We start from the raw sequence: 24847 nt of genomic DNA, 5'->3' as shown, positions 1-24847 counted from the left end.
GGGCTCATTAGTTGAACAAACTCTTATGCATCTATTGCCCTCACACAATCTGTATTAAGAGGAATTATTCTTTCATATTCATTCTTTCTTTTACTTGCAGCATATCGATAGAATTCTTGTGGGTTGTCTTTAGCTTGTGGAGCCAGTTCTTTTCATACTCATACTTAGCTTTCCGTACTGCAGTGGTGACTCTGTACCTCCTTCCTCTTATTTATGTTTTACAACTTGCTGATATTCTATAACAATGTTACGATTGAACTAGACAAGACAAAGGATACACCATGATACTTTTGGATTTTGCGAAGGCTTTTGACAGAATACAGCATGGAAGACTGTTGAATAAATTGGAAAATATGGGTTTGGATGATAAAATATTAGCTTGGATAAGAGGATAGAGGTATTCTAGCCTGCTGCTTATAATTTTCATACTGTGCATCCTTATGCACAGTATTCCTTCCACTTCATCTCTTTCTTATGTACCTCTTGCTTAAGAAGATTACACATTCATTTGACTCCCACCCTATTTATTCTTCTAATTCTTGTGACACATTCTGATATTGCATCATTTAAATATTTTTTAAATGCTTCCCATGCACTGTCGATCTGCCTCCAATCCAGCAACCAATATCATTCCACTGAACTCAGTATACTTCTCAGTTGGTCATAATTTCCTGCTTTGTAGTTCAGCATGTAACCTTTTCTGAAGAGAACATTCATAAACTTAGTCACTTCCCAAGTGAGTACTGCATGATTACTGTCACCAACCAGAGGCAGAATAGTTACATCTTTAACTGAAATACCCTCTGACACTATAATCAAATGTAACACTCTTTGACATTGAGTTCCTTCTGTCACATGATGCTTGAGGAAGTTGTCTCACAACAACTCAATAAATTCAGTTTCATTCTTCTCATGAGATTTTACTGCTACCCAATCAATATTTGGATAATTAAAGTCTCCTGTTATGATTACTCTTTTCGCACCCATCGTCTCTATTTGGTGATTCATTTCTTCATCACTAGCAACCGATCCACCAGGTCTGTAACAACATCCACTATGTAATTGATCTTGTTAGATTCCACCTCACACCAGATGGCTTCAAATTCACTGCCACATGAAATACTGTTACTAGTATTACAGCCATAGGTGTCAACACTAACTGGATTCAAGTCATCTGATATCATTAACAGCACCCCCCCTCCTCTCCTATTCTGTCAATCCTTTCTAAAACTACTGTGACCTTTACATTCAATACAAGTTAGTATGCCTGATTCTGATAAGCAGGTCTCACTAATGCTTAAAATCTGAGATCCCAGCATATTGATCAAGATAACTACCCCTTTGTTTCTGATACTCCTAACATTCGTGTATAGATGCAATAATTTACCTTCATGTTCTTTTGTATATTCTTGTCTGTAATCTGCATGACACAGTTGGATAACTTGCAGATCTCTATTCTTCTCTAGTGCCTTATACATTATTATTATTATTATTACGGGCAACCCTAAGGAGTCCTTAGACTCATCGAGGGAGGCCCTAAACATCATGTCAAAAATAACTATTCAACATCCACACAGTATCTATCATACTTTGCCTTGAACTCATTCACAGTCATGACACCCACAACAGACTCTGGCAGCTTATTCCGCTCATTCACCACTCCAAGTAAAAAACCTAGTTCTAACACCCTTGCTAACTACACTCTTGCCCAGTTTCCATGGATGGCCCCTAGGCCTCCTACTACCAGTCCCGTTCTGAAAAATATCCTCTGAATTAATCCTATAGAATCCCTTTAGCAATTTGAATGTCTCAATCATATCACCCCTTTTCCACCTATCAATCAATTTCTGCAACCCACAAATCTTCAACCTGTTCTCATAAGGTTCATTCCATAGACCTGCTATCATCTTGGTCACTCACCTCTGGATCCTCTCCATCTCTTCCCCATTGAGAAGAAACCCTGGTGCCCAGATCTGGGCACAGTAGTCAATATGGGGTCTTATCAAGGCTCGATACAGAGGAATATAGGCTCGATACCTTGTCTCTGCTTGTCAAAGTATTCTTCACTAACCAAGTGATTTGATGAGCTGATTTAGCCACTTTTGCAATGTGCCCCCTAAACTTCAACTCCCTATCCACCAACACTCCCAAATTCCTGGCCTCATCAATCTCCTGGAGTACAGTTCCACCAATGTGGTATACTGCTGCTAATCTTTTCACCCCAAAATGCATAACCTTACACTTCACCACATTAAATTGACATCCAGTCAACATGTTTGCACACATTTGATGGATCTGAACCAGACAAACACGAAGTCGAAATCATTCTCTCGTCATAATCATTTCCATGATAATGCCCATTCCCATCATTAGCACAATTATATACAATTGTCACCCTTACATTCATATTCTCACCATTCCTCTCTTTATAATTTCGTTTCCCTGACTCTGTGTTAGGTCTCATACCAGTTATTAGTTTTTCAAGACTCCTGATACCAAATGCATTCAGGTGTAGGCCATCCCTCTTACCTTGATGGACCTGTTGTTTCGTTCTGGTGTCTCCATGAATGCAGGTCACAAAGTTTCCAGTGATAGCAACATTGGGCTGTTCTTCTCCATTTGTTTCCTATCACTTTGGTTAAATGGTCTTCCCATCTAGTTGGAGATATACTGGGATTTCTCTTGGTTGATCTTGGATACCAGTTTCTGACATGATATGAGGGTGGTCTGAAAAGTTCTCGACCTAACAATGAAAAAACGAATTTATAATTTCAAAATTATTTTTATTTTTTAACATAATCTCCTTTAAGATTAATACATTTATTCCAGTGACACTCCAGTGGCATTTTCCCGTCCCTATAGTGGTTCTCAGCAAGATCTGCAAAATACTCCTCTACAGCTGCAATCACCTCTCGATTCAAAGATAAATGCTGACCAGCAGGGAAGTTTTAGTTTTGGGAAGAGATATAGGGAGCCAAAACTGGTGTTTAGGGTGGATGTTCTTCCAACAATTTATAGTGCATATCCCTTAATTTTCCCATTGCCAAAACACCTTTGTGGGCAGGTGCATTGTCCTGATGAAAGATGATTTTTTTTCTTCTGCAAACCGGATCTTTTTTCTCGAATTTTTTCGTCTAGTGTGATTATAAGATTGGAATAATATTCCCCGGTTATTGTTTTACCCTTTTCAAGATCATTAACAAACAAAATGCCTTTAGCATCCCAAAACACCAATGCCATGACCTTTCCTGTTGATGGAACCGACTTTGTCTTCTTTGGCGCTGAAGAACTGGCTTCTATCCACTGTTTTGACTGCTGTTTGGATTCTGGTATGTAATGGTGACAGCAAGTCTCATCCATACTAATAAATTGATGCACAAAATCAGTTTTATTCTTGTTAAAATGCTCCAAGTACTGTTCAGAGATTTTTGTGCAAGTGCGTTTTTGATCTGCTGTGAGAAAGCATGGCACCCATCTTGCGCAAAGCTTTTTCATTTGCAATTCTTCATGCAATATATATCCTACACATTCTTTTGAAATGTCTATAGTCTCTGCAATTTCACACACTTTGATTTTCCAGTTATCCAATACCATATCGTGCACTTCATCAATAATTTCTGGTGTTGTTACACTTTTTGGACATCCTTCACATGGCCATCTTCAAGGCTGGTACGGCCACGTTTAAACTCAGCAGCCCATTTCTTAATTGTTGAAAATGAAGGAGAAGAGTGTCCATAAACTTTTATGAACTTTGAATGAATTTCTTTTGGCATTAAACCTTCTTTTACAAAGAATTTTATAACTGCACGATACTCAATTTTATCCATTCCATTTCAAGGGATACAGACAACACTTTGCTTCAGACAGCTGTATAAAACAAACTACTTGATAGAATGACTTGCAATTTCACATGGATGCCTATGACAGATGTACCAACTTAGAAAAAAAAAAATCATGCTGATAGTATTGCCATCTATGGTCGAGGCCGAGAACTTTTCAGACCACCCTTGTAGGTTCATTTGTTGTCGCTGAGTCTTGCAATATGATCTGTCTACTGTGCTTTGTTGTCATATATAGTTTTTACTACTTCTTTTACTCTGGTTAATTTTCTGATAGTTATATTTGTGATGTTGTCTTTTTTACTTATCCCTAAGATTCTTCTTTCCATGGCATGCTGATAAGGAGATGTCATATCACCAATCCTTTTTACATGTGCACTGGAAAGCATTTTAAGGAAAATTGACTTAAAAGGTGGTGTAAACATTCATGGAGAGCTGCTCCAAATATTAATGTTTGTGGACAATATATAGACTAAGTTCATGATGAATTGACCTATTAAACCCAGTTTATATCATCTTATAGTATATAGTGGTCGAAAAAGAAACATTCATCATGAACAGACTTGATGAGGAAGTCAAATGTAAGGTATGTAAATTAGAGCAGCTTAAATACAAGAAAGCAAAACTTCTAAACCAACAACTCACATTTATTAAAAAAATGCAGAAACAGCAATATAATTCCTAAGTTTTTACTTATGAGAGAATGTTTCCATTCTAGTAAAGCTAAATAGATATATTGGAAAATGTCTTTAGCGTTATTATGTGAAAGGATACAATATACAAGGTTTTCCCTAAGCAAAGTTGATTCGTCATGTCTTCATTTACATTACATTATTTCTAACAGCACAGAAGATAACCTATGGTCCCTTATAGACAGTATAATTAATGATACTTTATAAGGCTGCAAGAACAGACTTATCAAAAAAATGTTACACTCTATATGAAAAGAGTTGCAATTCAAGACCAAACCTTCCAGACAACAAAGTTGTTTTCAAACTTTCAGCCCACAACTTAACATCTGTAGAAGTTAACATTCTAATAAAAAAGATTTCAATTTTGCAGTCTCTCTGGAGTTTATACCTAAAATAGACATTATGTGCAACATTGAGAAGGCTCTTCATTTTTTACCTGTACCTGTTGCAAATGATATAAGGTTAAAGACTGCGATCATTCTCTCATCTTCCCAACCACCAAGAAAGAACATCATCCATTTGGAAAAGAGAGCAGCAACTAATTTAAAGATTAACAAAGAGATAATTATCCTCAAAGCAGACAAAGGCAACTCTACTGTCATTTTAAATACCAGAGATTATTTATCAGAAATCTTGGTTTTACTTTCAGACACATCCACTTACTGTCAATTAGACTCAGACCCTACTTGGATGAACTACATAGAAACCAACAACCTTCTACATAACAAGGATACATGGCTGACAGATCTTAAAAAGAAACTGAAGTCAATGCATCCATTAACTCCACATTTATATGGTTCACCAAAAGTGCATAAAACCAGGATACCTCTTCCCCAATTGTAGGTGGAATAAACTCCCCAACTTACTTACTATCCAAATATCTCGCTCGTCTTCTGAAAGCACATATTCAAAATGCAGACACGAAAACATTTCATTGAAATGATAACATTTCATTGAAAAGTTAAGAAAGGTCTCAATATCAAGTACACACATTCTTGCTAGCTAAAATGTTGGTTCTTTGTTTATGAATGTCCCAGTGAATGAAGTCGTGACTCTCATAGACAATCTATTTCCTCAAGACATCGCTCAGCTTTATAGACATTGTCTAAATTCTAATTTTTTCAAGTTCAATGGAAAGATCTATAAATAACTGTCAGGCCTTGCAATGGGAAGTCCTCTCTATCTCCTCCATCCACAGACTTATTTATGGAAAAGTTGGAAAAAGATATCTTGTCACACTCGGATCCAAAGCCATCAGTGTGGTGGAGATATGTCGATGACATATTTATCATATGGAAACATAGTGAGGCAGAATTATATGATTTCCTAACTTCCATTAACTCGTTTCACCAAAAAATAAAGTTCACCTTAGAACTCGAAAAGAAAGAAAAAAAGAATTACCCTTTTTAGACATACTAATCAAAAAACAAATAGATAATAGCATTGGTCTAAATGAATACTGCAAACCAACTCACACAGGCTGTTACATGCATTTTACCTCATTGTACCATATTTCACAAAAGTTAAGCATTATACTAATGATAAAAAAACAGAGCGATATGTACCATAAGAGATGACAGAGTTTTAACAAATGAATTAGATCTTATCCTCAAAACATTAACAAATAATGGTTACCCAAAAAAATTAATAAAAAGGATTCTTTTCTCCACCTCCTCCCAACAGCAAACCCAAGAAACTCATTACAGGACTTTCGTTTCCATTCCTTTTGCTGGCACATTTTCACAAAGAATTGCCAGCCTGTTAAGGCCTCACGACATCTGAGTTGCTTTCAAACCAAAGACTGTTTGCAATATGTTACAGTCACCAAAAGACAAGATTAATTTCTACAAACACCTTATTTTTTTCTTATTTCAACTTCTAGAAGTTGAAATAAGAAAGAAGGAACATATCGGAGATGTTAACAACAACAGAGAAGACAATTCTGGTTTAGCTTTCCATTTTTCCAACACAAATGTCAATATTGAATGGGATAAAAGTACTATGCCATACATAGAAGAGGACTAGACCTCCCGCTCAATAAAACAAGCTGCAGTAGTGATCCATTCAAGAGGTAGCCCAAACAGAAACCAAGAGATGATCCTTGGTGACATCTGGATACTCATAAGATTACTCAGCACATCAGAGTTCAACTTCACAGCCAATTATAGGATGCACTTGCTAAACAATGACTGACCAACTTCTAGATACACGCTCCACTTGTTCATATGACAGTTCATATGAATTTGATATTTTTCATCTATTTGGTTATGTATAGTTGTAATTTAAGTCTTTTTGTTCCTTAAGCTGTTTTGTATAGAGTTATCTTTCCCAGACGAAGCCGCCAGTCAGGTAGCAAAACTAATAGGCTAACATTATGTATCAAAAATCTCTGACCTATTAAACCCAGTTTATATCATCTTAGAATAGACTAAGTTCTACATCCTATGCCTCTGAAACTTGGAGCACCATACAAAAAGAAGAATAGGTTGAGAGGTAGGTAGGATGTGAGGATACAGCTGTTGAAGGCTAGCTCTTATTTTGATATGTAGCTTAGGATCTATGACTATGGATTTGATACATTTAAAGGAGATCCATGAAGCTTTTTCTTTTTGATATTTCTTCAGAAATATCATTGTCCATGTTTATTGTTTGAGCAAGGTATGTGTAGGATTCTACACTTTCTATGATGAAATTATTTAGTTGGATGGTGTAGATTTGGCAGTATTTATTTCTCATCCATTTGGTTTTGTCAGGGTGAATTTTTAGTCCTCTTTTATTACAGGCATCATGCACTTGATGAAGCATTGTTTCAAGTTGCGGAGGGTCTTGAGCTATGAATGTTATGTGATCCACAAACATTAATATTTGGAGCAGCTCTCCATCAATGCTTATGCCACCTTTTAAGTCGATTTTCCTTAAAATGCTTTCCAGTGTAAATGTAAAAAAGTTTGGTGATATGACATCTCCTTGTCGCACACCTCAGTTTATGGTAATAGTTATAGGGGCATCGAATAAAGTTATTTGTATAACACTACCAGTGTTAATTTCTTTAATTAGATTGATGTAGACTGGATTGATGCCATCCCTCTTATACAAATCTAATCTTCTCTCAAACTCACTCTACACATCCAAAAACTCACATGCATTGCTTCTACACAGCCTACACATTGAATCATTTGCTATCATAGCCCTTCTTCTTAATTCATTTTTATCATATCAAAGTAATATATTTACTATTTTCACTTTCTCTCTTCACTCTTGCCTCTTCCAACAACCCTTTCATGTGCTTTGGAAAGTAGTCAAGTTTATTATTATTATTATTAAGCAACACCTCCAGGGAGTCAGGGACTCATTGAGGGAAGCCACATACCAGCTGTCATACTTGTTCTTGAATTCATTCACACTGCTTACTTGAATTCATTCACACAACACCCAATGGCAATTCATTCCAATCATACACCACTCTATGAGAGAAAAATCTAGATCTCATCCCCTTCTTGTGGGCATTCATTCTCAGCTTCCAAGGATGCCCTTTCGGAAAAATTCTGTCAACTGAAATCTTGTATGACCTTTCTGTGAAAGGTCATACAAGATTTGTAACTCTCTCCACCCTTTTTCATGCCTTAAAATAACTTTTTCAGATCTTCTCTCATTCCATGCATATTTCCTTTCAAATCATTCATATCTGCCAAAATAATTGACTCTTTTACTTTCCTTCTCTGCATTCTACCAGAGAAGGAAAGTAAAAGATTCTACTCTTTTACTTTCCTTCCCTGCATTCTATCTAATATCCTTGATCTTTGTTTCCAGAAAACGTGCTTTTATCAAGTACACCTGATATCATAGAATCACTATACAATAAACTTTCCTTATTTCACCTTTCTTGCTCTTCCACACTTCTTTCATCCTCTCTGCTGTACTAAACTGTATGCTTCTCCTGCTACACAAGCTCATGTAAATTCTCTGCAACACTCTCATGACTTTCATCAATAACATTTGTTACCTCACCCTCCCATTTTTGACATGACTTGCACTTCTGGCGAACACAAAATATTTTTTCCATATGCTCTTTCTACACTTCCCCTTCACAGTGCAGACCATTTACTCTTGGTGATAAGTACATGTTCTTTTTATGTAAGAAAAACAAGATCCATTACTAGTGATATAAAACAGTGTTTCTTGATAGCTATTCAACATTAAAAAATTGTGTTTTTAGGGATACTACATGCACCCTTGCAAATGAGTTCTTCTGCCATGTGTTTCAGGCTGCCTCAGCAGATGATGTAAGTCATTTATAAGCTAAGTATTTCATTTTATATCTTTACTTGAACAAATATATACTCATTGAACAGCAGTTATAAAAATTGTTGACAAGGATAAAGGTTCATCCATCAACACACATAATCTGCAACCAAAAAGAAAGCTGTCAATGCAGTTGCGTAAGTTAGAAGATATGCCATCTTATTCTATTTTCTGATTTATGCAACTGGATTATCAGTTTTCTTTTTGGGTTGCAGTCATAAGTCAGAAGATAGACTACAAAATGATCTGTCTTCAGACTTATGCGGCTGGATTGCTAGCTCCAAAATGCAATCAAATATGCTTAGAAATATCAAGAGCATCCAGTTGAGATTTTCCAAACATTTCCATGTTCTCAGTATTTGGATATCAACAAAGTTTTACTCTACTTTACTTTCCTCCATGTCTTCATGCAGCTTGATTAATGTTTTCAGAGAGTGAAGATCATGCTGGAAGTTAATGTGGTGGCAGCAAAAAGATGAGTTTTGATATAACTTATTAGAGTATTTATTTTAAACTTACGGGGAGTCTTGTCTAGTTAGATAATAATTGACCGTGAATGTTTTTTTAAGGTTTATGTTGTTTAACATATTGTTTTAGTATATCTTGTCAGTGTTCTTTGTACCGTGTTTCAATAATGGTGGCTGCCATAAGTTAGTTTGCCAATACATTATCATCCAGCCTGCCGCCATTCAAGGACTACATTTTGTACAGTATACTACAAGATTTTATGGCATTTAGTGTTTGCCTCCTGGCAGTTAGGATTGTGGCAGGTAACAGAGTAGGAGTGCATGTCTGTATAAAATGTCAAAAATAGGAAGAGCTCAGCAATATAGATATGAGCATAATAGATTTCGGAAGCTATGGCAATGGTGTGTCAGAAATGAGTGAATGAGAGAGAGAGATGGGTAGTATGATCAAGAATAAGGAAGACAAGCATTATGTGGAAATGGATATTACATTGGGAAGTATAGTAGGTTTAGAGGATAGTGATGATTGAGTGGATGAATGTTGAGCAAGAGTAGGCTGTGTGGATGGGAGGTGGTACTGAGAGAAGAAGTGGAATGTATAAAAAAATGGGATTAGGAAACTGAGAAGGCTAACTGATGTGAAGTGAACAAGAATGTGTGAGAGAGCACTATGGGAATGATAGAAGAAGAGAGAGAGAACTAGAGAAAGAAAGGGAATGAAAGGAAACCAAAACCAGGAAGTCAGGTAAATGGGAATGCAAAGAGGAAGAGAGAGAAGAATGAAGCGAGCAAGAAATGAATGGAGCAGCAGGAGGTGTGATAGATGAAGATTCAGCAATTCATGAAATGCAAAACAGAATGCTAGATGAATGTCTGCCTGGAGGAATGATAGAGTGAGACTGTGCATTTAAGTGAGGTGTGGATAAGATGATAGTGATGGTGTTTATGAATGACATGAAAGGTATTGTGAATCGGGTGGTGAGAGATCTGAGGTTAATGAGTTGCACAGCAAAAGAGTGTGAGAAGGAAGATAATAAGGATGTTTCCCAGATATCATAAGGCAGTGTTGAGGAGAAGAGCATTAATAATGAATGGTATGATAGCAAGAATGTATTGAAAGAGAGGCTTGGATTATTTCTCAGAAGAAACAGAACCCTATGATGAACTTACTCATATATCAGATAATAAAAAATGGCTATCCAAGGAATTTAATCAACAAGATTCTTCATAGCAACCCCCCACAACAATAACAATCTACCATCACTCAATACAGAATCATCCATAGTTATTCCTTATGCAGGTACAGTGTCGAAAAAAGATTGCAAAACTTCTTAAACCTTTCAACATCAGAGTTGCATTCAAACCGCTCAACACTGTCCGTCACATTTTAAGATCACCAAAAGACATTAATGCTTTCTTTAAACATGCTGTAGTGTACAAATGCCATGTGTTTGTGGTCTAAACTATATAGGACAGATGTCGAGAAGCCTCGAAATCCGAAAAAAAAGAACATATAGGAGATGTTAATAACAACAGAACAGACAATTCAGGTCATTTCGCAATTACAAACCTTACCATTGATTGAAATAGCAGCTCCATGCTTTATCTAGAAGAAGACTTCCATTGTAGAAATTTCAAGGAAGCCATAGTAGTCCTCTGTTCTGGAGAAAATCTTAACAGAAACCAGGGAATGATAATAGCTGACATATGGAAAACCTTAATAAGATTGTTCAGTTTGCCAGAATTTAATTTTGCTCAAAACTACAGAGTGTGCCCACACAACAGTGAGTAACACAACTGCTCCATGCATGTAATGTTACTCGTCTGTTTTAATTTTTAATTTATACGATAGTGTTATTCCATTTTCTCTGTACTAGTTACTTTGAGTTTTCGCTTGCCATTATAAGCCCTGAAGAAGTCGAACAGCTCTGTTGGCGAAACTTGTTGGTGTTGTATGTTTATAAATCACTGGTCAATTAAAGATCAATATATATTTCAGTTTAATTATCTAATTGAGTGACCAAATATATCTCAACAATGAACAGGCTTGGATTATGTGAATGCCTGAATTGCATTTAAGAATAGAAGAGAGCTATATGCAATAGAGATGGACTACATTTGAACAAGGAAAGATGTAGGCATATGGAGAGAATGTTATTCTCTGGGCAAGTGAGAGTGTTAGTGTAGGGAAACTAGAGCTCTCAGAGTGGATGGTAGCCGGTGTGGTCTCTTGTGGGAATGGTCACTTGAGAGATGGGGAATCTATAGTATAACGCAGAGTCGAATGGAGCCTGGAGGGAATAATAATAATAGTATAGGAATACTGACAATGCATCAATGTTTCTTTGTACAAATGCCAGGAGTAAATTTATCAAGGAATAAAGCAGTTGAATTAGTGGCATCGATAGCATCAGCCAATCCAAAGATTATTGGGATCATGTTTGACAGAAGATGATATACCAACAGGAATAGAAGGATATATCATATTTCAGCAGGATAGTTATGGTAAATATGGTGGCATAGTATTATTTATAAGTGATGAGTTATGTCTCCTTTCAGAGTGAAGATTTGGATGGAAATGCCATTAATGGTTTTGAGAGCATATGGTGAGAGACAGAGGTGGGCTGGAATGCAATAGCTGGATGTTGGTATAAGCCAGGCAACAAAGAGGTTGAAGAGCAGGAGATGTTTAGGCAGTTGAGTTTGGTAAATGCAAAATGAATGATCATTATGGGATAACTAGCAATATAAATTAGGAAGAGGAAACAGCATGTTTGATAGTAAGACAGTAGAATTTCTGGAATTCTTGAGGGACAAATGTGTTAGGCAACATGTAGTAGAAGAAACACAAGGTTCAAGAGGTTTTGGATTTGGTCCTGGCATCAGAAGATCTGATTGTAGCTGTCATTCACACCCTGGTTGGAGAGAGAGAGACCATGTAGTCTTGACTTGGGGGATGAATAAACATGCAGAAGTATCAAGAAGAAATTATTTATGTGGGAATTATAAGACAGGTGATTATAATAGTCTTTGAAATCAGCTTGAGGCAGTTCCATGAATGGAACCAGTGCATGGTAACTAGTGAAGAAATATTTAATAAGATTCAGCATAGTAAGGAGGGCAAAACTTGAATATGAGAAGAGATTAGACCTGGGGATCTAAAGAAAATTTGAAGGAATTCTTTCATTGTGTGGTCAGTAAGGGAAGAAATGCTTGTGGTAGAATGATACTGTTAGACTAAAATAGGAGTAGAGTGACTGATGCAGGGAACATAGTGGAGTTATTTAATGACCACTCTTTCAGTGTATTTCATTCTGAAAGGTAGGTTATATTACTAGAGGGATGAGGATGATGAGAAGAGTGTGTTTCAAGTACTAAGTACTGAAGATGTTACATACAGTGTTCTTCTTTACCACTCATTCCTATGGAATGTCATCATCATTGTCAAATCTCTAATATGTACTCTCAGGGAGTGTACAGTATATTACGATAGTACTACATGAAAAAGTTACATCATTATGAACTTCCATAACTTATTTTAATAACATTACAATACCAAACCAACTAAATTATAAGAAAGATGTTTATTATAGGGTTATTATTATTATTATTATTTTATTATATTTATTATTTAAAAAATATTATGTACATGCAAGTATCTGTTATGCACAATTGTGTTCATATAATGTATTATAAATATTATATATAAATAATCAAGTTTGAAAAAAAAAAAATTATTTGACACCCCCAGGCAGTCCATAGACTCAATGAGGGAAGGCACTTGCCCTACAACTCTCTGTCTCCACCACTCAATCCACCAACTACAATGAACCACAACTATGACAACGCCATCTACCACCCACCACCACTAGTATTTTCACAGACAATCATAAACAACCATGCCCACGCCTGGATTTGAACCCACAGCCTTTTGGCTGGAGAGTGGATATGCTAACCACTCAGCCAACCAGGCTGCCCATTTCTCTGATATCTCATATATTTCTTTCAATTTTATACCAGCATTTTCAGAGCACATTACATGTTACAGTTCACACAGAACAATGAGTAAGTGAAACAATTCAAATTGTAATGTACAAAAGATCTAATGTCCTGATTTGGCATCCTCTAATGTTGTAAAAAAGAAGTAGATCTTAAGATAACAGTCCCCCAAATTTTTGGTGATTAATGCAACCATACTTGTTCAGGTTAGGTTAGGAGAATGCTTCATAGCCATGGCTAACTCGAAAAATAATCCTTCTGGCCTGCAGCGGCGTCTATAAAGCATATCAGTTTTTCTTCCTGTGTAGTCCTGATCTCTGCAGGAAGATTTGAATAGAATTTTAGCTTAGACAAATGAGTGGGTTGAAGTTTTAATGTTAATAAATGCAAGGTGTTACATTTTGGAACACAGAGATATAAGGCTATGTATTGTATTGGTAGAGCTGTACCTCAGGAAGTGGATGAGATTCAGGATCTTAGAGTGATGGTGGACAGTGGACTGAAGTTCCAAGGGCATATCACATCATAATAGCATCATATTGCTGCTATGATAAAAAGCACATTGATGTGTAGGTATAAGGAGGTGATGGTGCATCTATATAAGGCATTGGTCAGACTACATATGGGCTATTATACTCAGATTTGGTCACTTAGTTTTTGTTGTGATGTGGAAACACTAGAGAGGGTCCAAAGATGAATAACCAAAGTGATCAGTACTCTGGAGTGTTGGTTATGAAGAACGTTTGAGAGAATTTGGATTACATAGGTTGGTGAATTACAAGTTAGTTAAAGAATTCTCTCAGATTAATACAGAAGAAATTATAAAAAGAGCAGATGTTAAGATGGGAAGAATGAGAGGCCTTCCCTGAAAATTGTATAGAGATGTGGTGAAGAAGGGAGTAAGGAGTAGATTTTTTATGTGGAGAGTTGTTAGTGAGTGGAATGCAATTTCAAAGCTCATTATGATAAACGTTACTGGTTGAGTGAGCTGTTGATGAGTCTGTTGACTCCATAGTGGTTACCAAATAATAATAACAGCATGTTCTGCCAGTCCAGACTTGCTATAATTATTATTATTACTACCCTAAGACCTCATGGAGTCAAAGACTCATCTGGGAGGTCCTTTTATCACACACACACAGCTCATCATACCGTGTCTTAAACGCACTCAAACTCCTTGCAGACACCACACTCTCGGGCAAGGCATTCCAATCATTTACAACTCTACACAAAAAAAACCTGCCTCTCTCTCCCCTACTCACACCCTCTTTATACAGTTTCCAGGATGACCTCTGGTTCTCCCTTGATCTCCCACTATTTTCTGCAGAACCTCTCCAGCATTGATCCTATTACGACCCCTTACCAACTTGTAGGTCTCTATCATATCTCCCCTCTTCCGCCTCTCCACCAGACTCTGCAAATTACATCTTCTCAATCTTTCCTCATACTCGACATTCCAGAGGTCAGAAACTACCTTAGTCAGTCACCTTTGGACCCTCTTCATCCTTCTGAAAACCAAGTGACCAAATCTGGGCACAGTAGCCCATGTGTGGCCTAATCAAAGCCTTATACAATTGAACAAGAATCTCCCTACTTCTACAACTCCGCATCATTCTCAGAAGCCTTTGTGTTGTCTTCACAATTTTGGCTATGTGTCCCCTAAATTTCAGATCCTTATCCACTATCACTCCCAGATCTCTTATTTCCTCCACCTCCAACAATATATCCTCACCAACCATAAATTCTGTATCCCATCTTTGTTTTCCAAATTTTAAAACCTTACATTTTGCAACATTGAATGGGATGACATTCACTACCATAATAATAGTAGTGAATGTATTTTTTATGTTCTCCAAGATGGATGTTAACAGATCTTCTTGTCTTTCCATAGTAGGCCAAAGTTACAGTCACAGAAACTTTATATTACTATATACTACTATATACTACTTTATATTACTTAATACACTCCTGGAGTGTATGAAGTAATATAAAGTAGTTTGTACTTTGGCCATGTTTTTTTGGACATACAAAATGGAAATAGTGGTGTTTTGTTCTTGTGTGTTTGAGAAAGGGGGAAGTAAGAGGGCCATGTAGTATTTTATCTATTTTGTATGAGCTGTAATCATCAGCCAGGAAAGTATGGTAAAGATATTTAAGTTCATTGGAAAGAGCAGCATCATTAGAACAAATAGCCCTAGCCTTGTGTGTAAGGCTTTTAAGAATACTGTACTGTTGGGCTTGGATAGTGATGTGATTGTTTATATAGATATCTTCCTGTCTTTAAATGGAAAAAGGTAGTGAACCATCTGAAAGCCAGGTGACTAATGTGTCAAGAAAAGGCAAACAGTTATTAGATTCTTTTTCTACTGTGAAGTGAATTTTATGGTGTTGCCTGTTTAAGTAAGTAACAAAAGAATCTAAGGTGACTTGTCCATGGTGCCAAATGGCAAACACATCATCAACAAAGTGTAACCACACTAAGGTCTTGTATGTAACTGTGGTAAGTATTTTGTTTTCAAAGGGTTCCAAAAAGGAGTACCGCTTGGTGGTGCACTGATTAGATAGTCGGCTTGTCGAGAGCTCCTGAAAAGATTAGTAGTATTTTGTGTTAACATTGGCAATTTTACTACAATTTTAAATAGTATTGTTTGCTTTTTGTTTCTTGGTGTGTCTGTGCAATTTTTGTGTGTTTACTGTTATTTTAATTATTATTTTTAAGATAAGATAGCGTACATATGGCACCGATAAAGAAAGAAATGGTAGCCAGGTCGCCATGTTTGTTTAAGAGTTTTGATGTAAACGAATTTATGCAATGTGCTATCTGTGAGATGTATGCTTTGCGAAGAGCGGTGGGAGTCTGGTTAGAGGGTGATAGTGGAGTTAATATGTGCAGAAAGTATAAGGAGAATGAGGATCTCAAGCGTGTTTCGGGTGGCGAGAGTGATATCGTTAACGATAGTCAGAATGTAGAAAATGGCGGTGTGATAGAGAATTGCGTGGTATTGCCAGATAGTTGTGAGAGCGTCGTTGAAAGTGTAAATGAAGGTAGAAATACAGAATGAATGGATGATTTGATTGATAATGAAAATGGTGAGATAAATGCGAGTAGTGAAATTGCGCGTTTGAACGGTGCAATACACAGAGCAAAAAGGCAACTGGAATGTATGGAAAAATGTGTGCTGAACGTACCGACTAATAACCGGCGAAAGTCTGTGACGGCAAATAATAGAATGTTCGTAAATGTCAATAAAATGAAGGAGCGAGTGCTGTATGGGGATTCGCTATTAAAAGGTGTGATAGTTGAGAGTTTGATGAAGTCGTACCAGCCGGGTGCGAACATAAAGGACGTCAGCAAATCTATTCGAGTGCAAAAACAGAGGGTGAAAGAGATGATAATCGTGGCAGGAACAAATGATTTGAAAGAAGACAAAATGGAAATGATAGAGGATGTGAGGGAATTACTCGAGGTAGCAAAAGAGAAGAGTGAGAGAGTTAGGATGGTGAGTATTTTACCGCAGTATGACAGTGAAGTGTTTAGAAGGAGGGCCATAATTGCCAATGACTTTATGCGTGGGTTATGCATGGAGAGTGGTGTGGAATTTATGGATGTGTGGAATGAGTTCGATGGGCGAAAGGACTTATATAAGATGGATGGGTTACATTTGAATGGAGTTGGTGTACGGAGGCTTGAAAAAGTGTTGATGAGTGATGTGGAAGTGGATGTACAGACTCAGGGAAACTAGATTTATTAAGAGGGGGGGGAGTAGATATGCAGACTTTAGGGAGGCAGTTGAGTGTATGAATGAATATATTATGCCCGAGCGAGTACAAAGGACAACAAATCAGAATGGGATAGTTAGTATAAGGCATCAAAGTAGGGATGGGACAAATGGGCTTCTGCAATTCATGTACATTAATGCCAGGAGTATTAGGAACAAGAAGGAAGAGTTTTTGGCCTTGGGCACTTCCAGGCCATAGGTTGTTGATATTAGTGAAACATGGCTGACAGAAGATGATAAAGCTAGTGGGATTGAATGCGACGGGTATAGCGTGTTCAGGAGTGCCAGGGCGAATAAAAAGGGGGAGGAGTGTTATTGATGATAGCTGATGAGTTGCAGCCAAGGAGTATAGAAGTTGAACTGCAGGATAGAGAAAAGAGCACATTTGAGGCTGTTTGGTGTGAGATAGAATCTAGCAGAACAAAATATACAATTGGGTGCTGCTATAGACCAGGTGATGGAATAGATGGTGGGGATAGTATGCATAGGCAAATAGAAGAAATGAGTGGAAGGAGGGTAATTGTTATGGGTGATTTCAATTATGGTAACATTGACTGAAAAGAAGAGAGGGCACATGGGAGGAAGGAATTGGATTTTATGCAGTTATTAAGGGACAACTATCTGCGGCAGCATGTAGTGGAAAATACCAGGGGGGGGGGGGGGGGGCAGAGAGTGCTTGACCTAGTAATTGCAATGTGGCTGTAACGAACATGACCATGTTGCCACCAATTGGTGAGAGTGACCATAAGGTCATGACTTGGGAGGTGGCTAAAGGAGTCGAATTTACAATTAAGACAGGGTACATGTGGAATTACCGGGCTGGTAAGTATGACAAGCTTAGGTGTGTGCTTGGCTCAGTGCCATGGCATGTAAAACTGCAAGGGCTGGATGTTGATAGTGCATGGGAGGTGGTTAAGAAGTGTTTGCAGGTGGCAATGGTTGACTGTATACCAAGAGTCTGAATAATAAATCAAGTAGGGGTTAAATGGATGAATAACACTATTAAGCTTGAGCTGCAAAAAAAGAAACAATTGTGGAGGGAATTTAAGGAGAAAGGTGACCAGCAGGTGCAGGAACAGTATAAAACTCAGGACAGGATGGTAACAAGGGTGGTAAGAAAAGCAAAAGCGGATTACGAAAGAAAATTGGCCATGCAGGCTAAAGAGAATCCCGAACAGTTTTTTCAATATGTTGCAAGTAAAAGGAAAAATGCTCGTGGTAGAATGATCTTAAAAAACACTGAGGGTAGGGAGGTAACCGAATCAGTCGATATAGTGGAATTACTGAGCGAGCACTTTGTAAGAGTATATCATCCAAGTGGTGACTTTGCAGGAATGGAAGAACCAACAGCTTATACTGGAATTGTGATGAATGAAGTAGAGGTAACTAGTCTATTACAGAACCTCAATGTCAATACATCTGTGGGATTGGATGGTATACCAGCTCGTGTCATACGTGAAGCAGCTAAAGAATTGTCAGTGCCCTTGACTATTTTGTTTAATTTGAGACTCGGGTCTGGGTCAGTCCCAAGGGGTTGGAAAGAGGGGAAAATAGTTCTGCTGCATAAAGGTGGTTCCAAGGCTGCTGTTGAAAATTACCGGCCAATCAGCATAACAGGAATCATTATCAAGGTCTTGGAGAAAATAGTCAAGAGGAAAATACAAGATTGGATAGAAGAAAATGGGATACTGTATCAGGGACAGCATGGTTTTGTGAAGGGTAGGTCATGCCTCAGTAACTTGCTAACGTATTATAACACAGTGATGGCTGAACTGGATAAGGGTAATGAGTTTACAGTGATTCTACTGGACCTTGCTAAGGCCTTTGACAGGATACCACATGGAATTCTAATCAGTAAATTGCAGCATATGGGGATGGATATAGGGTTGGTGAGATGGATAGGAGGATGGTTGACGGAGAGATATCAGAGAGTGGTTTATTCAGGAGTAGAGTCCATAAGACGGCCTGTGACTAGTGGTGTGCCACAAGGATCTGTTCTTGGACCACTGCTGTTTAATTTGTTCATTAATGATATAGGAAAGGATCTGAGAGGAACTGTGCATCTATTTGCGGATAATGCAAAGTTGGCTAGGGCAATAGTGAATGCAGATGACGTCAAAATTTTGCAAGATGATTTGCATAGATTCGAGGTCTGGGCTAAGGAGAATGGATGTCAATTTAATGTGGCAAAATGTAAGGTTATACATTTTGGTGTGAAAAGATTAGCAGCAGTTTACTACATTGGTGGAACTGTACTCCAGGAAATTGATGAGGCACGAGATTTAGGAGTGTTGGTGGATTAGGAGTTGAAGTTTAGGGGGCACATTGCAAAAAAGTGGCCAAATCAACTCATCAAATCACTTGGTTGCTGAAGAATACGTTGACAAGCAGAGACAAACAGGTTATTGTTCCTCTGTATTGAGCCTTGATAAGACCCCCATCTCGACTACTGTGCCCAGATTTGGTCACTTAGGTTTCTTCTTGATGGGGAGGAGGTGGAGAGGATCCAGAGGCGAGTGACCAAGATGATAGCAGGTCTGTGGAATGAACCTTATGAGAACAGGTTGAGGATTTGTGGGTTGCAAAAATTGGTTGATAGGCGGAGGAGGGGAGATATGATTGAGACGTTTAAATTACTGAAGGGTTTCTATAAAATTAATTCAGAAGATATTTTTGAGAACAGGGCTGGTTGTGGGAGGACTAGGGGACATCCATGGAAACTGAGCAAAAGTTTGGTTAGTAAAGGTGTTAGAGCTGGGTTCTTTACTTTTAGAGTGGTGAATGAGTGGAATGTGCTCCCAGAGTGTGTGGTGGATGCTGTGACAGTGAATGAGTTTAAGACGAGGTATGATAGATACTGTATGAATGTCGAATAGTTGTGATGAATATGATTTGGGGCCTCCCTCGATGAGTCTAATGACTCCCTGGAGTTGCCCGTAATAATAATAATAATAATAATAATAATAATAATAATAATAAAAAGTTAGTTAAAGGGAGGAGAGGGAGAACCCATAGCAGTACCATTAGTCTGTTTGTAGATTTTTCCTTGCCATGTAAAGTATACTCGCTTATATCATACACCTGCATGCATAGTAAATTTGAATAATTTGAAGATATCAGAGGTGGGAAATTAGACTATTAATTCTAGAGCTATTAGTTGTACATTAGTGAATAAAGACATGACATGACAATGAAAAATCTACAAACAGACTAATGGTGCTTCTGTGGGTTCTCCCCTCTTGCCCCCTCCCCTTTAGCTAAGTTTTTCATGGAACACTTTGAAAACGAAATACTTACCAGAGCTACATAGAAGACCTTATTGTGGTCACACTTTGTTGATGATGCATTTGGCTCCATGGACAAAGATACCTCAGATTCTTTTGTTACCTACCTAAACAGTGAACCATCTGAAAACTGGTGAATAATGTGTCAAGTAAAGGCAAACACTTATTAGATTTTTTTTTTTTCTGTTGTGAAATGAATTTCAAGGTGCAGGCTGTGTAGGTAGGTAACAAAAGAATCCAAGGTGTCTTTGTCCATGGGGCCAAATGACAAATGCATTATCAACAAAGTGTAACCACACTAAGATCTTCCAACACCACCTTCACATCTAGCCACATGACCACAAAACCTTAAACATCTTACTCAGCCACTGAACAAACAGCATGAATGCATAGAATTTACCATTTAAATTGAAAATCAAAACTCGCTTCCCTCAGGCAGTCTATCCTTCACTGTCTACTGTAAGCCCACACATGCCAGCCAATACATACATATGTGCTAACTCATACTGCACCCTTTACAAAAACTTGGAGTCATTACCACTCTCAAAAACAGAACTATAACTGTTTCTTCTTATGAACACGGTCTTAAGAAAGAATTACAAATTATTAGAAAATATGTTTATTGAACAATGGCTATAGCAAAAATACCATCAATAAAATTCTTTGTAAAACTGCACCTAAAAATGCTAATGATATAGATTGCAGTAAAATCATAGCTCTTTCATACATTAAAGGATTAGATAAAATAAATAGAATGCTACTCTGTGAGAAGATTAATTCTACTTTTAAGCCACCTATAAAATTAAAAAAACATTCATCTATTCTGAGGACCCCCCCCTCAGCCCACCCTTGGTATACTGAATCTATATTGCACTTGTAACTTACTTGATATTGGTGAAACCAAACATACAATCCCAATCTGCAAAAAAAGTTTTGTTAAATTGGTCTCTGGGATTACACTGTTAACACCATACACCAAGTTGATTTGAAAGGTACCTGTTCCTTATATCATACATAAACCTGAAAAGGTTTATGTATGATACTCCTCCTACTGCAATCAGGTTTATTTATGATATTTTTGGTGTGTCTCTGCAAATTTAAGGAAGCCTGTAAAATTTTGATCTATCATACTTATCAAAACAATAATGGTGGCCTAAAAATCCTACGAATATGGATGGTGCACATTCAGCCTACATAACTGCTTTTCAAATGCTCCATCAATCTCTCCCTTTTTAATTCTATGCAATCATTTCATATATTGGTGACTATCAATACTGCTTTTATTCTAATGTAACTATTTGTAATCTCTAGCCAACAGGTAACAGGACTCTAGCTTTGATGTAGTTATTTTTTTTTTGTATTTATATTTATATTTTTTTTACCAGAGGTCAGGCCATTAGTGTTAATAAAATTAGTGTGACTTTAGCATACTCTGTGTATTGTAACACAGCTTCTTTCTTTGTATATATGTCTATACTCCAGATGATGACCTTTATATGTATATATAGTGTGGCTTTTTATTGTAAATTGTGCTGCATTTTTTTTCAGTTTGGATACAAATGTCCTTGAGTAGTGTTGTTTTGGGATTTTTTTTTTTTTTTTTGTTTATGTTGTGCCTTGCTACTTGTTTGTTCTTACTGCTTCTTTTTCTTCTGATAATGGCATCCGTAAAGAAGCATGTGTCAGCGGCATGACAGCTTCAGCACAAAGAATTTCTGCTGGGAAAAATCCAAGGCAGAACTTGCAAAAACTGCTTCATATATGCACTGCAAAATGTGAAAGATTTGTGGACTGTTAGGGTAAATAAATGAAAAGAAGGAAAGCATTGATGTATGGGAAAGGTGTTTGATAGATTAGAGCGATTAGAAATGGGAACAGGAGTAGTAACCATACTAGAGGAGCTTAGGCAAGAGTTAGTGAAAATGAAAAGTGAAATGAAACATCTGAAAGACATTAAACATCTAAAAAAGATATTGGCTGATGAGAATGAGAAGGAGGAAATTAGTATTACAAAGAAAGAGTCAAAGAATAATTGTATATTGTTGTATGGAGACTCAATCATTAGAGGTGTAATGACTAATAAAGTGCACACAACATGCTTTCCTGCTAAAATAGTGAAACAGATAACTGATGCGTTGCAGAAAAGAAAAGAGAGGCATCAAAAGTCAGGAAGTTAATGTAGTCAATGAACAGAGTCTACTTGTAAAAGCAGGATAGTACAGCTGAACGGATTGTATGACAGGAGGAAGATGGATACAAGGTTGAAGGTATGGTTGCAGCAGTACTAGGTGATGGAATGCATAAAGGTGAGAATGAGACAGGTATGAATGGGAGTCGGAATCAGAGAAACGGGAATGGTCAGACTGAAGAAAGAGGTGTGGTATAGCAGCTAGAATAAAAAATGTTGGTGCTGGTAGAATGGCCTCAAAGACACATGGATTGTTATGTTTGTACACAAATGTAAGGAGTATTCAAAATAAGAGAGCTGAGTTTGTTGCATTGATTGAGTCAGTATGCCCAAAGATAATTGGAGTAAGTGAAACTTGGTTATCTGAGGAGGATGTGATGTCAGGAATAGAAACAGAAGGATATATAATTTTCCAGAAGGATAGGAATGTCAAAAGAGGAGGGAGAGTGCTGTTAATGATTTCAGAGGAATTGTGTTCACAAAGTGTGAAAGTTGATAGTACAAACATAGATTTTGAATCTGTGTGGTGTGAAGTTGAAATTAACAGGCTAGTATATCTGATAGGATGCCGTTATAAACCAGAGAATGCAGAAAATACTGATTGTGAAATGTTTAGGCAGATTGGTTGGGCATGTAAAAAGAAGGTGATCCTGATGAGAGACTTTAATTATAGGAATATAATTAAAGTCTCCCATCAAGGAGAGTGTGTTTGTGATATTTATGAGAGATAAGTATCTTAAGCAGCACATGATTGAAGCAACAAGAGGCTTTAATGTTTTGGATTTAGTGATAACTTCATAATTGTGGATCTTCAGTTGTTTGCTGATTTTGAAAGCTGGTAGAATTATCAGTAACACTGCTGATTTTAATTCTCTTCAGAAAGATTTTAATAGACGTTTGACTGCACAGAGGAGTGGGGTTATAGTTTTAATATTAATAAGTGCAACATGTTGCATTTTGGAGTTCAGAAATATAAGGCTGTGTACTATACTAACAGTGCTGTACTGCATGAAGTGAATGAGATTAGAAATTTGGGAGTAATGGTTGACAGTAGACTGAAGTTTAGAGGGCATATTGCAAGTGTTGCAAAGACTGCACATCGTAGTTACACTATGATAAGAAGTACTCTAACATGTAGGGATAAGAAAGTGGTTGTGCCACTGTATAAAGCACTGGTCAGACCACACTTGGACTATTGTGCTCTGGTCACCTGGTTTTCAGTGTGATGTGGAAACATTGAAAAGATTCTAGAGACCAGTGACTAAGACAATATCAGGACTTTGGAATGCTGGCTATGAAGAGAAGTTGAAGAAATGTGGATTGTAGAGTTTGGTGGATAGGAAATAAAGAGGTGATATGTTAGAGACATTTAGGTTGGTGAGAGGATTTTATCAGTTTAATCCAGAGGGGATTATAAAAAGAGTAGAAGGCAAGTGGAGAAGAACCAGAGGCCATCCCTGGAAGTTACAGTGAGGTGAGGTGAAGAGACGTGTGAGGAGTACTTTTTACATGGAGAATTGTCAGTGAACGGAATGCACTACCAGGATATGTTGTTAATGCAAGGAGTGTTAAGGATTTTAAGACGGTATGATGAATATGTTGTCAGTTGAATGAATCTCCCATGATGAGTCTGCCGACTCCATGGAGGGGTGCAATAATAATATAATAATATATGAAGGTCAAAATATCTTGTGATTATTTTGGTTTATATTAAACTTGAAGATATCACTATAGCATGGAAGTTGTCTCTATAATTTATTAACATGAATAAAGTGATCAGTGGTGCTGTATATTTGATTAAAAAACATTTCCTTTATGTGAGAACCATTCCAAGAAGGAAAAAATCAATAGGAAGAATAGGAAGTATGGTAAAACCAGTATTCATTTTTTTGGCAATATAATTTGTTGCATTAATTTTTATTACTAGAATAGCCCTTTATATTACTCATATTGTTCTCTTTCTTTGTTTTGATTAGAAAGTTATTTTTAATTATATTAAAAAATTCTGATATGTCCAGTCTGCATTTACTCACCAGCTGGAAAAATACTCTCCACAAGCGAGTGGGTGAGCATATTTTTCAAGCCCTTGTAATAGCTTTGAAGAGATATAATATTTGCGACTGCTTTCAAACCCTGTTTGAAGCTGTCTTTCCTTATTCTGCTCTCTCTTGAATATCAGCTAACTCTTCACTCAGTTCCAATTCTATACAAGATTTCTCTCCTATTATGATAGACTGGAAGATCTACCAACATGTCTTGAAAAAAAAATATATATATATCCACTGCCACAATTATGG

General features: G+C 37.1%; 1 protein-coding gene across 4 annotated transcripts in view; it reads left to right on the top strand.

Annotated features, from left to right (window-relative positions):
• LOC150097176 (uncharacterized) overlaps positions 1-24847 on the top strand; it is a 296897-nt gene that overhangs the window by 246516 nt on the left and 25534 nt on the right. For all 4 annotated transcript variants that reach the window (XM_090407105.1, XM_090407107.1, XM_090407104.1 and 1 more), the window contains exon 17: positions 8748-8814. In XM_090407105.1, the coding sequence (XP_090263231.1) occupies positions 8748-8814 (67 nt within the window). The remainder of the gene's footprint in view (positions 1-8747; positions 8815-24847) is intronic.

Source organism: Typopeltis vanoorti, chromosome 17 (assembly GCF_054136105.1).
Source record: "Typopeltis vanoorti isolate ZY-2024b chromosome 17, IOZ_Tvanoo_1.0, whole genome shotgun sequence".
Classification (NCBI taxonomy): Eukaryota; Metazoa; Arthropoda; class Arachnida; order Uropygi; family Thelyphonidae; genus Typopeltis; species Typopeltis vanoorti.
This window is presented reverse-complemented; position numbering and strand designations above follow the sequence as displayed.